This window comes from Stomoxys calcitrans, chromosome 4, assembly GCF_963082655.1.
Source record: "Stomoxys calcitrans chromosome 4, idStoCalc2.1, whole genome shotgun sequence".
Classification (NCBI taxonomy): Eukaryota; Metazoa; Arthropoda; class Insecta; order Diptera; family Muscidae; genus Stomoxys; species Stomoxys calcitrans.
This window is the reverse complement of record NC_081555.1, coordinates 87,140,015-87,153,446: the sequence shown is the minus strand read 5'-3', so window position 1 is coordinate 87,153,446 and position 13,432 is coordinate 87,140,015. Positions and strand designations below refer to the sequence as shown.

General features: G+C 38.0%; 1 protein-coding gene across 13 annotated transcripts in view; it reads left to right on the top strand.

Annotated features, from left to right (window-relative positions):
- The window catches only part of LOC106090068 (MAP kinase-activating death domain protein), a 211,703-nt gene that overhangs the window by 125,818 nt on the left and 72,453 nt on the right, over positions 1–13,432 (top strand). For 7 of the 13 annotated variants that reach the window (XM_059366530.1, XM_059366532.1, XM_059366535.1 and 4 more), the window contains exons 7-13: positions 3,074–3,200; positions 3,825–3,857; positions 10,095–10,192; positions 10,261–10,438; positions 10,496–11,371; positions 11,433–11,633; positions 11,857–11,913. In XM_059366530.1, coding sequence (XP_059222513.1) covers positions 3,074–3,200; positions 3,825–3,857; positions 10,095–10,192; positions 10,261–10,438; positions 10,496–11,371; positions 11,433–11,633; positions 11,857–11,913 — 1,570 coding nt within the window. The remainder of the gene's footprint in view (positions 1–3,073; positions 3,201–3,824; positions 3,858–10,094; positions 10,193–10,260; positions 10,439–10,495; positions 11,372–11,432; positions 11,634–11,856; positions 11,914–13,432) is intronic. The other 6 variants (XM_013256136.2, XM_013256137.2, XM_059366536.1 and 3 more) reach the window with 3 other exon arrangements.

Here is a 13,432-nt window from a genome sequence, read left to right as displayed (position 1 = left end):
TTCGGATCATAAGCTTGTTGCAGCAAAGGTTCGCAGCCCTTTGAGTATGCCGAGAAAAGTACGATCTGACACTGCACGGAAGCTGAACACTGAAAAGCTGCAATTACACCAGATGGCAGCGGCATACTTCAGTCGTCTGAACCAACTATTGGGTTGCCTAAAAAGTAATTGCGGATTTTTTAAAAGAAAGCAAATGCATTTTTGATAAAACTTAGAATGAACTTTAATCAAATATATAATTGCCATTTTGTTCGATAACCTTTTGCCATCTTCCTGGCAAATTTAGTGTTCCACGCTCATAGAACTTCTGGCCTTTATCTGCAAAAAACTGAACCAAGTGCGATTTTATAGCCTCATCATTGCCGAAAGTTTTACCATTTAAGGAGTTCTGCAAAGATCGAAATAAATGGTAGTCTGATGGTGCAAGGTCAGGGCTATATGGTGGATGCATCAAAAGTTCCCAGCCAAGCTCACTCAGTTTTTGGCGAGTGATCAAAGATGTGTGCGGTCTAGCGTTGTCCTGGTGGAATATGACACCTTTACGATTGACCAATTCTGGTCGCTTCTACTTGATGGCTGTATTCAATTTGTCCAATTGTTGACAGTAAACATCCGAATTAATCGTTTGGTTCCTTGGAAGCAGCTCAAAATTTACCACACCCTTCCAATCCCACCAAACAGACAGCATAACCTTCTTTTGGTGGATATCAGCCTTTGAAGTGGTTTGAGCTGGTTCACCATGCTTGGACCATGATCGTTTTCGACTAACGTTGTTGTAAACAATCCATTTTTCATCTCCAGTTATGATTCGTTTTAAAAACGGATCGAATTCATTGCGTTTAAGGTGCATATCACAAGCGTTGATTCGGTTTGTTAAATGTATTTCTTTCAATACATGTGGTACCCATATTAAAATTGACGCCAAACAAACAAATGTAAACAAAATTTCGCGCACTTTTTTTCTAAAGCAAGCTAAAAGTAACAGCTGATAACTGACAGAAGAAAGAATGCAATTACAGAGTCACAAGCCGTTGAAAAAATTTGTCAACGCCGACTATATTACTACTATATTACCGACAATTACTTTTTGGGCAACCCAATACTTCATAAATGCACTCCTTATCCCGATGATATTACGGCTCAGTGGCAATCCATTGCCCACTTTATGGAAAATGTCACAAAATCCGTACTTGGGTACCGCAGGCCTCCTCCAAAAAACCTACGATACGACCAAGAGTGTCGAGATGATACTGAAACCGAACCCAAGAATGCGACATACAAAAGCAACCCTGCAATCAGTAGCAACTCGTCAGGTGAAGGAGCGGTCTCAGGGGAAAAGGGGAGAAGAGAAACGTTTATTCTGCAGAAATGAGAAGAAAATTGAAAGATGTGAGTGCGAGTGCATTGTGATGTACAGGAGTCAGAATGAAGTCCTAAAGTTCTACTAAAGAATCAAATATCAAACCGATGGCTTTGATGTAGGCATAACCTCTTGTAGAGACAAAGAAGAAAATCTGGGAACTGATACATATAGTGGCTGAGGGTTTTGAAAGAAAATTTTACCCAACTGATACTGTCCGACGATGACGGCAAGGAGGATATAGAATGTTTACCTCCTAGTGAATGAGATCAAAGTAGCAATGACCCGACTGAAGAACAACAAGGCAGCAGGAGCCGATGGGTTGTCCTCTGAACTAAATAACTATTTATGAATCAGCTTATCTGCACGATCTAGCTAGAAGAATGCATACGCAATGATTGGAACCTCAGCATATTAAAACCCCTGCAAACCCTGCAAAATTAATAAGACTCTGCAGGATAACACTTGTTGATACGCGTTCCTCAATAAGATTAGGAAAGAATCTCTCCGAACCATTTAATACCAAACGAGGTTTCAGACAAGGAGACAGCCTATCGTGTGATCTCTTTAATATCCTGTTGGAGAAGATGATACGAGATGCAGATGTGAATAGATATGGCACGCTACTCACAAGAGAACACATGCAACTCGCCTATGGCGACACCCGAAGTAAGAACTGCAGTCTTTGAAAGAATCGAAAGAGAATCAGTCAGATGGGTCTGGCAGTAAATGGAGATAAGTCGAAATGGATGGTATCAACTCCCAAGACACCTTGTAAAGGGTGATTTTTTTGAGGTTAGGATTTTCATGCATTAGTATTTGACAGATCACGTGGGATTTCAGACATGGTGTCAAAGAGAAAGATGCTCAGTATGCTTTGACATTTCATCATGAATAGACTTACTAACGAGCAACGCTTGCAAATCATTGAATTTTATTACCAAAATCAGTGTTCGGTTCGAAATGTGTTCATTCACCGTTCAGCGATGAGGCTCATTTCTGGTTGAATGGCTACGTAAATAAGCAAAATTGAGAACTGCCTATGCATCCCGAAAAATGCACTGTTTGGTGTGGTTTGTACGCTGGTGGAATCATTGGACCGTATTTTTTCAAAGATGCTGTTGGACGCAACGTTACGGTGAATGAACACATTTCGAACCGAACACTGGTTTTTGTAATAAAATTCAATGATTTGCAAGCGTTGCTCGTTAGTAAGTCTATTCATGATGAAATGTCAAAGCATACTGAGCATCTTTCTCTTTGACACCATGTCTGAAATCCCACGTGATCTGTCAAATACTAATGCATGAAAATCCTAACCTCAAAAAAATCACCCATTATAACCGAGCAGATGGAGAAAGTTGGGAATACTGGCAAAGAGATGCTACTTTGGATTGAGTAAGAAGTTACAATGCCATGTAAAACTTCTCTCCAAAGAGGTGTCACACTGCGGCACGCCTTTCGGACTCGGCTATAAGAAGGAGGCCTCTTATCATTGAGCTTAAAACTTGAATCGGACTGCACTCATTGATATGTGAGAAGTTTGCCCCTGTTCCTTAGTGGAATGTTCATGGGCAAAATTTGCAATTTGCATTTGAATAATTTAGGGATGTCATATTCGATGGTTCCAGAAGTATATCGAAATCTGTACCAACAAATTATATTTTATTGCAAGTATATACAATAGCCCCTAATTGAACATATCCCTTTTAGCCTGCCCGATGATATATGGGTTGTTGATTTGGATTCAACAAAATTATCACCTCCCACTGGAGGCTATGACGAAATACCTCCACTGCCTGAACCAGAGGGCACAATTTTAAAAAATCATTTGAAACAGGTGAGTGCCGACATCAAAATCGAAAAATTGGAATAAGGGCATTCCATAATAAATTCCATGCAAAAAAAAAAACAACAAATTCAATTTTAAAAAAGGAGATCCATAACACAAATATGTATAAATCATACATAAATGTTTCGTAAAATTAAATTGAGAACAATCTTATCAGCTTTGTCAATGTGATGCCATCCTTGTCTTTAATTTTGTTGAGATTATGTTTAGTTTTAGTACAAACTCAAAAAAATAAATTTCTCATTGATATTTCACGAACATTTTATATTGTTAAACCAAATTAAAATTTTTCAATATTTTTCAAAATTTCAAAATAAATGAATTGGCTAATGTTTTTTCCTCCAGCACCTGTTATGGAAATTAATTGTTTTCTTTTTTTTATTAATCAAACATCTACATTTTCTATTAGTTTCTTTAAACAAAATTATTATACTCGTACTTATCTTCTTCTTCTTTCTCTCTACTATAACAATAATGACTAAAAATGAAAACATATTTACAACATCTACCATCTAACAATCAATCATATATCGATAAATGTGATCTTCTACTCGTATAAAACAATTCAACCAACATCAATCATTACTCGTGTCTTTAATCAATAAAACACAGGCTATGCAACTAATGGATGAGGCTGGAATTTGTGTAAATATCTTAACTTATTCTGAAATTTTTATTTCGCTTTTCCAACTATCCTTCTCATGTAATATTCTGTTCATTTTTGTATATACATTATACTAATAAGCATGGTCCTAAGTTTGTTCTGTAATTTGTTTTATAATCATTGTTTTTTACCCTCCAACATAGGATGGGGCTATTGATAATATATTGATTTGCGACCCTACATATACAGAATACATGTATACTAGACTGTCCCAAGCTATAACGGAGCAACATTTTCTTTGCAATTAGGGAAACGCATACATGGTGATTGAATTGCAAGTGCGATCTCAACCTTGATTACCGATCAACGACAGACTGACAAACGGTAGAAAAAAGATGCGTGAAGAGACGTACATGACTAAATTGAATCAGGACCGAATTTCTGAATTGAACCGTACGCTGGATACATTTGGATGTTTAACCATACATGTTTCCATTTTTCAAGTTTTTACACTTACACTTCTTATTACACTTCTTCCGTACTACACATGATTTTGTTCAGCTGTTGGAAGTTGTATAGATGGCTTCGAACGCTAAGACAACGGCAATGGTTCTCGCCGCTGCTCCGTGTGCCCAGGTTCGAATCCCGGCGGGGCTCTGCCGAATTTTTCATTTTTCAAGGTTTTTGCCTGTTAGGGCGAAGATCATTACATTTTACAATTCTTGTTTGTTTCTCTTTCGAGACGAGCTCAATGATCGAAGATACAAATGGAAAAGGAAAGCTAAAGATAGCAACAACCACCAACCTCTATGGGACGCGTTTCGTCTTTGGTTAGAGGACTTTTCAATCATATTAGGTGCGATGGCTTCAAGGGCCGTGCGTTGGTATGTTGTATTTGAATCGTATTAATAGCGAAAACTAATCTGTGATACAATTACCACATTAACAACGCTCAACAACCCTGTCTATTAGCTGCACTTTTCCCAATGCATGTATTTTTGTGTAATGACAGACATTCATTCTGTGACAAATTACACTTCTTCCGTACTACACATGATTTTGTGCATCTGTTGGAAGTTGTATTGATGGCTTCGAACGCTAAGACAACGGCAATGGTTCTCGCCGCTGCTCCGTGTGCCCAGGTTCGAATCATGGCTCATTATTCAAGTTTTTTGCTTGTTAGGGCGAGATCATTAAATTTTACTATTCTTGTTTGTTTCTCTTTCGAGACGAGCTCAATGATCGAATATGCAAATGGAAAAGGAAAGCCAAAGATAGGAACAAACACCAACCACTATGGGACGCGTTTCGTCTTTGGTTAGAGGACTTTTCAATCATATTAGGTGTTATGGCTTCAAGGACCGTGCGTTGGTATGTTGTATTTAAATCGTATTAACTGCGAAAACGCATCTAAAATACAATTACCACATTAACCACGCTCGACAACCCTGTCTATTAGCTGTACTTTTTCCCAATGCATGTATTTTTGTGTTTCCTTTTCCATTTGCATCTCTGATCATTGACCTCGTCTCGAAGGAGAAACAAACAAGAATCATACATGTTTTTAACAACTTTTATCCTAGGGTCTAAAATTTCAACTGGCACTCCAAGAAAGTTCTTCATCCAAATTTGGACCTTGTGGCAGCTTGTGTTTTTGTGAACCCGTTGCCATTATATATCGTATATTACTTTTAAAAATCCGACCTATTCATATTCCTCCCTACTGACAAAGTAGTATTTTTATATCCTCCAACATAGGCCGATCTTTCACATTAAAATAACAAGTAAAAAGGCATGAAATTCGGCTGGGCCGAACTTTGGATACACACCACCAAGTATGTCATATAAATCCTATTTTATTATAACAAACTATGTACACAGTTATATCTAAACAAGGGCCGGTCTCGATCATATTTTATTCAAGTCCCGAGATCTCATATACAAGTAGGTTAGGTTTAAAAGAGGGTGTGGATATTAATCCGTCTCATGACACTATGGACATACACCTAAGCCAGTAATGGGCTTGTTGGGCGCTCTAAATAACCTCGAAAAAGAAAATCTAAGTTAGGAATTCGGTGCTACTTTTTACTTTCATTCATTTCCCATAGGATTTTCGCCGTCCTACCGACTGTATCGCTGTTCCACAGTGTTACATTCGTATTCGTCGCATATACAAGTAACAGTTTCATCGAAATCAGGCACAAAATCCACTTTGAATGGGATGAAGACCCAAAACTGGAAGATCGGAATATATGACAGCATTATCTGTATAGTCTGTTCTGATTAATTTTTGGGTCCGATGTCGAGGGTGTTAAAATAACTCACTATTTCAAATTTCAACGAAATCGGGTAATAAAAAAATGTTTGGGGCTTCAGACCCTTAATCGGCGTATCGGTCTATATGACAGCTATTTCGAAATATAGTCCGATCGGAACTATATTTAGATCGGATGTCGGGAGGCTTAAACCAACTCACTGTTTCAAATTTCAGCGAACTCGGGTAATAAATAAAACTTTTATTGGCTTTAGACCCTTTATCGGCAGATAGGTCTATGTAGCAGTTATATCTACAATAAATATGGTCCAATCTAAACCATATTTGGGTCGGATGTCGGGAGACTTAAAATAACTCACAGTTTCAAATTTCAGCGAAATCGAAACAACTTACTGTTTTAAATTTCAGTGGAATCGGATAGAAAATAAAGCTTTTATGGGCTTCAGACCCTTTCGAGAGATCAGTCTATATGGCAGCAATATCCAAATATAGTCCGATCTGATCTGTATTTAGGTCGGATAGCGGGAGGCCTAAAGCTACTCACTATTTCAAATTTCAGCGAAATCGGAAAAAATATAGCATTTATGGGCTTCAGACCCTTTAACTGCAGATCGGTCCATATGGCAGCTATATCAAAATATAGTCCAATCTGAACCTGGGTCTGATGTTGGGAGGCCTGAAACTGCTCACTGTTCTAAATTTCAGCGAAATCCGATAAAAAATAAAGCTTTTATGGGCTTTAGACCCTTTATCGGGAGATCGGTCCATATGGAAGCTGTATCCAAATATAGTCCGATCTGATCCACATTTAAGTCAGATGTTGAAAGGCTTCAAACTGTTTCCAATTTCAGCGAAATCGAGTAATAAATATAGGTTTCAGACCTTTATCGGCAGGTCGGTTTATATGGCACCTCACTGTCTCAAATTTCAGCGACATCGGACAATAAATGCGCCTTTTATGGCCCCAAAACCTAATATCGAGTGATCGGTCTATATGGGCCAAATCTAAGAAGGATATCGAAGGCCCTCACACAACTCACTGTCCCAAATTTTGGCAAAATCGGATAATAAATGAGGCTTTTATGGGCCTAAGACTGTAAATCGGAGGATCGGTCTATATGGCAGCTATATCCAAATCTGGACCGATCTAGGCCAAATTGATGAAGGATGTCGAAGAGTTTAACGCAACTCACTGTCCCAAATTACATCAAAATTGGATAGTAAATGTGGCTTTTATGGGCCTAAGACCCTAAATCTGCGGATCGGTGTATGCTCAATATCTCTATTTTTAAAGACTGTAGCGTGATTTCAACAAACAGGCGGACATACGGACGGTCACGATCGCCTTAAATTTTTACGCTGGTCAAGAATATACATACTTTATAGGGTCGGAAATGGATATTTCGATGTGTGTCAAACGGAATGACAAAATTAATATACCCCCATCCTTCGGTGGTGGGTATAAGAATAGGTTTAGACTACTACCACATTTTTATACCCTCCAACATATATACTGTTTTAGTCATTCTGTTTGTAACACCTCGAAATATACGTCTAAAACCCCATAAAGTATATATATTCTTGATCGTCATAGCCATGTCCGTCCGTCTGTCCGTCCGTCTGTCCGTTCGTCCGTCCGTCTGTCTGTCGAAAGCACGCTAACTTTCGAAGGAGTAAAGCTAGCACAAATACTTTTTGTTAGTGTAGGTCAGTTGGGATTGTAAATGGGCCATATCGCTCCATGTTTTGATATAGCTGCCATATAAGCCGATCTTGGGTCTTGATTTCTTGAGCCTTTAGATGGCGAAATTGTAGTCTGATTTGACTAAAATTTTGCACGTGGGGTTTTGGTATGACTTCCAATAACTGTGCTAAGTATGGCGCAAATCGGTTCATAACCTGCTATAGCTGCCATATAAACTGATCTTGGGTCTTGACTTCTTGAGCCTCTAAAGGGCGCAATTCTTTTCCCATTTGGCAGTAATTTTGTACAACGGCTTCTTCCATGTCCTTCAACATATGTGTCCAATATGGTCTGAATGGATCTAGAGTTTGATACAGTTCCCATGTGTACCAATCTCCCGATTTTGCTTCTTGAGCCCCTACAAGGCGGAATTCTTATTCGAATGAACTGAAATATTACACAATGACTTCTACAATGTTCAGCATTCAATTCATTTATGGTCCGAATCGGACTATAACTTGATATAGCTCCAATAGCAGAACAGTTCTTATTCATTATTCTTTGTTTGGGTACAAAGAGGTACCGCACAAAGAACTAGACAAATGCGATCCATGGTGGAGGATATATAAGATTCGGCCCGTAGGTGATTATTGTGTCGTCCCAGTGTGTGTACAAAATTTAATTTTTGTCGGTCCAAATTTATATATATCGCTCCCATATATACTATATTTCATGCGATATGACCTTGTAGGATTGTAGTGGCCATAATTTAGGTCCTATTTTAAGAAAATCTTAAAGTTATATGCTAGGTTGTATATATTAAAAGTAGTACGAAGAATCGGTGGAGTTGGGTCTTATATAGTCGGTTCCTCCTAAATTTTACCTTCCTTAATCCTTTTTTTTTTTTGTTGAAAATGTCACGCAAACGAAAAATGGGTTTAAAAGAATCGCTCTCATATAAAAAAAACATTTTTAAAATTTCAATATATTGTCCGTTTACGGACAGTAGGATTCTCTGTTTCTATTACAAAATCCCAATTTTTTAAAGTTAGACAGAAAATGTGTTTTGCTTTGTAATAGCATTTCACTGGTTTCCTAGATCGCGATTTCGTTTAGAACCACACCAAAGTCATCGGTAGGATCTATCAAAAAGTTATGTCTTCAAGGCTGAAACTATGCTTTTTAGAGTATTTCCTTTTGTAGCGCAGCATGGAAGAAAATAACTCCACTTCATATATATCTACCAAATGAAGACATCCAACTATTACAACAAAACAATCTTGACCAACTGCTACTCTTAACAATCGTCGATTGCCATTAGAGAAATTTTTTAACGTAAGCATAGGAAAACATAAACTCAAATAAAAATGTATCACGATAAGGACAATATGGGAGTCAAATGAAATGAAAGTAAGAGCAGAGTGCGAATCTGATAGAAAAATGAGACCAAAGGTGTCTGGAGGGCGCTCCACCCCCAAACAAATTCTCCTAAGGGCATGTAGACCGATCGGAACGCTATGGGTATCAAATGAAAGGCACCAATCCGGTATCCGGTAGGGCGATCATGACAGTTTGGAACTTAAATGATAAGTTTTTGAGTGTAAAGCACGAATGTGATATAAAAATAAAGCCTAAAGTGTCCAGAAACGCCACAATTTCAAACGGACGTGATAATATGATACTTAAATGAAAGGTCTTTCGTATCAGAGAACGAATGTGGTAAAGTTATTTGGGAACAAGTCGCCCTACCCCCTAACAAATACATACGTAGATGAACATAAATTAAGGGCCAAAACCAATTGGGACAAAATGTAACCCAAATGATAGGTTATTTGAAGTAGAGTGCAGATCTGATGTTTTATCAAAAAAACAAAATCTCTTAAAAATCCCCCCATTGTGAACCTGAGACAGACCTGTGGCACATTTTAGATTAATATCTTCACAGTTTTGTCTCTTTAATTGGTGTCTCAGAGGGTGTATGGTTTGACATTTTGTTGCAATTTTTTGTTAGTTCTTTAACGATTTTTTCATTATAATTATTATGCATGTAACTTTTTTTAAGTTTGAACAGCTTGTAGGAACTGCACCAATAACTGAAAAAACAATTTCTTAATCAGCGATGAATGAACATTCGATCCCTAACAGTATTAACTTAAGTCAATATATCCCTAAACATAACCAAAAGTCAGAACATATCAAACTCATGTGAAGGCCTAGTTAAATCCCAAATAAAACACTTTATTATTATTTTGAGCCTAGCTTCAGTTAAGAAATTATGGCAATTCAACACTAACATTGATTTTGTACTAAACTGAATAGGCTTTAAATTCAATGACCAGTGGTGCGAATCCAGTCATACCAACTCCTCAAATGATGCCAACAACAAGGGATAGTTTAACGGAGCCCACAATGCTGGGGTAGGTTGTTAACGTTTTTTTATTTGTCTCTACCTAAAAAGTTATTTAATGAAAATTTCTTTTTGCAGCATATCCCAAAGTCGTTTACAATCTCCCTCGCAGTCGGCCTATACTAGCCAAAGGAATTCGGTCTCAACTCAAGGTGCTTTATCACGTCAACCTAGTCCCATGAACTCACCAGCTTTGAATCCATTTGTCTATGGCACAGATGTTGATTCGGTGGATGTAGCCACCAGGGTGGCCATGGTAGGCATTATACAATGGCAAATGTATTAAAAGTTAAATATTTTTCATGATTTCTAGGTACGTTTCTTCAACTCCCAAAATACCTTGGCCAATTTTGCCGAGCACACGCGTACACTACGTCTTTATCCTAGACCCGTGGTAGCTTTCCAAATCAACAGTTTCTTGCGATCACGACCTAGGGCCTCACAGTTCCTGAATATGTTTGCCAAAACCCAGGCGGTGGAATTTTTGGCCGAATGGTCTTTGACGCCCACAAATGTGGCATTTTTGAGAGTCCAAACGGGAGTCATGGATCCACAGCAGGTGGGCGACAAGCCCAAGTGGTTTAGCAATGGCTTGACGCCCATACGCTTTGCCGTATGGGATGATAACAGTTCCTTGAATGGTGCCATGAAAGCTCTAAAGCAATTGGAATCGGCCGCCACCGATGAAAGTGGTTCTGATTCTGAGGGTGCCGATAGTTCTAGTTCCTCCTACTCATCGCTTAGCGATTTTGTCTCGGAAATGGTTTCATCGGATCTCTCGCCGAGTTTACATGATGTCTTTGGCTCGCACAATCGTCAACATAATGTTCCCAAAACCTTGTCCACAAATTTAGATCCTGCTCTGGTGTATCATCCCCCCAGCAAGTTGCAATATCCTGAGGGCATGGTTGAACAGATGTCTTCCAAAGAAGATGAAGACGATAGACCTGAAAGTCCCATGTCTTCGTCGTCAAGTCGTTCGGATTTGAGTTCGCCCAGTTTCAATCGTGATTCGGAATTTGATTTTCCCTCAAAACCTTTTGAGTTGGCAGCTCCAGTGGCGCAGCGTTTGGAAGCTACCATAAAGGCGGCCAGTATGGAGCAGGAAGCCGAAGCAAGCTCTGATATACGCATAAAGACACCTGTGGCTAGTCAAGTTCCCAGAGCAACAAGTGAAAGGAGGATACCGGTAATACAAAAATACCAATAAAACATTGTATTTGGTACTAAAAACTCTGTACTTCCCCTAGCCCCCTATAACGCCGGTCAAACAGCCCAGTGTTACAAATATCTTATCTCGCACCGGTAGCTCTGGTTCCAGCTCTAGTAGCCCAGGACGCCAAAGTTCCCAGGGTTCCTTATTTGAGAATATAGCCTCTCATGCCAAAGATTTGGTGCGAGAAACTACCCGCCAAAGCAGTCAAGAGGGCATTTTGGCCCACATGGACAAGGTAAGTACTTCGAACCCACATAACACCCTCGATGTTATAGAATGAATGGTCTGGACATGTGTACTAAATGTTGTGTTGATGTTTTTTATGTTTAATTTTATTTGGACTTTTTCTTTGGTTTGTGTTAAAAAAAAAAATAAACAAACACACAAAACTCTTGAAACACCCTCACAAAAAAAAAAAAAAAATTCAAACACTAAAACAATTATTGTGACAATTATAGCGTTCTATGGATGACGACATTGAAATCGATGATAAAATGCGTCACACATTCGAAAAGGTTTGTAAATGAATATTTTTCAGCAAAGCAAAATGCCCTCTTCATTCCAAAATAAAATAAAACACAGTCAGCATACACCGGTTTTCTTTCTGATCTGATTGGTTTTATTCGCAACCACATTAATCCCCATTAGCGACTCAAGCCATTAGTTGATTTGATTTAAATATTTATGCTAAGCTTCATATTATTTTGAACTCCTTAATTTCATTTGGAATACAAACATTCCTTCCAAAATCGTCATCGTTGTATTGCAATTAGACAACATATATGAAGTAGAAATCATTTTACATAAAAATGGTCACAATGTTGGTATAAATTATGTAAAAATTAGTTACACCGATTGTTTTAATGTTGATTGGCTATACTCAGCAGAAAATATATAAAAAATAATTTTCATTGTTTAAGAAAATGGTATGAAATGAAAACTACGATAAAAAAAATATACACATATCAGTAGAAAGTTTTTTTCGTAAAAGTACTTGTGTGGAAAGAATAAAACCTGATGTATTTATTTTAAAATCTCCATATATTTTTATAAAAAAAACAACTAAAACTTAGTTCAATCACAATCAGTATTCGGTGCATTTTCATTCCTTATATAGTCTACTTCCTAAACTGGTTGTCGCAAGCTGTTAGCCGAACTCATAACAGATATCCATAAATTATACGAAGAATCTTTCTCTTGAACACTCTAAGTTCTACCTTGTCCACTTACGAAAGTACCCGGTAGCTGGTATCTTGTGTAGTGGGATACAGTTCAGGGTATTAAAATAATTTTTTTTACCCATCACCGTAGGATCGGGGGTATTTTTTTTTTGTAATTCCGTTTGCAATACATCGAAATATCAATTTCCGACCCTATAAAGTATATATATATATATATCGGATCGTCGTAAAATTCTAAGACGATTTAACGATGTCCGTGTGTCTGTCCGTCCGTCCGCCCATCTGTTGCAATGACTCTACAGCCTTCAAAAATAGAGACATTGAACTGAAATTTGGTACAGATACATCTTTTTGATGCATGATGGTTAAGTTCTCGAACGGGGCAAATCGGACCATATTTGGATATAGCTGCTATATAGACCGATCTGTCGATACTGGGTGTGAAGCCCATAAGAGCTTAATTTTTTAACCGATTTTGCTGAAATTTGAAACAGTGAGTAGTTTTAGGCCTCCCAATATCTGACCTAAATATGATTCTGATCGGACTATATTTAGATATAGGACTATATTTTTTACCGATTTCGCTGAAATTTGAAACAGTGACATCTGACCCAATTATGGTTTTGATCGCACTATATTTAGATATAGCTGTCATATAGAGAGATCTGCCGATAAAGGGTCTGAGACCCATAAAAGCTTTATTTGTATACCCGATTTCGTCGAAATTTGAAATAGTGAGTTGGTTTAAGCCTCCCGACATCCGACTGTCAGATCTGACTATACATATGTATATATATATGAGTCAGATCAGACTATATAGATATAGATCTCATATAGACCGATCTTCCAATTT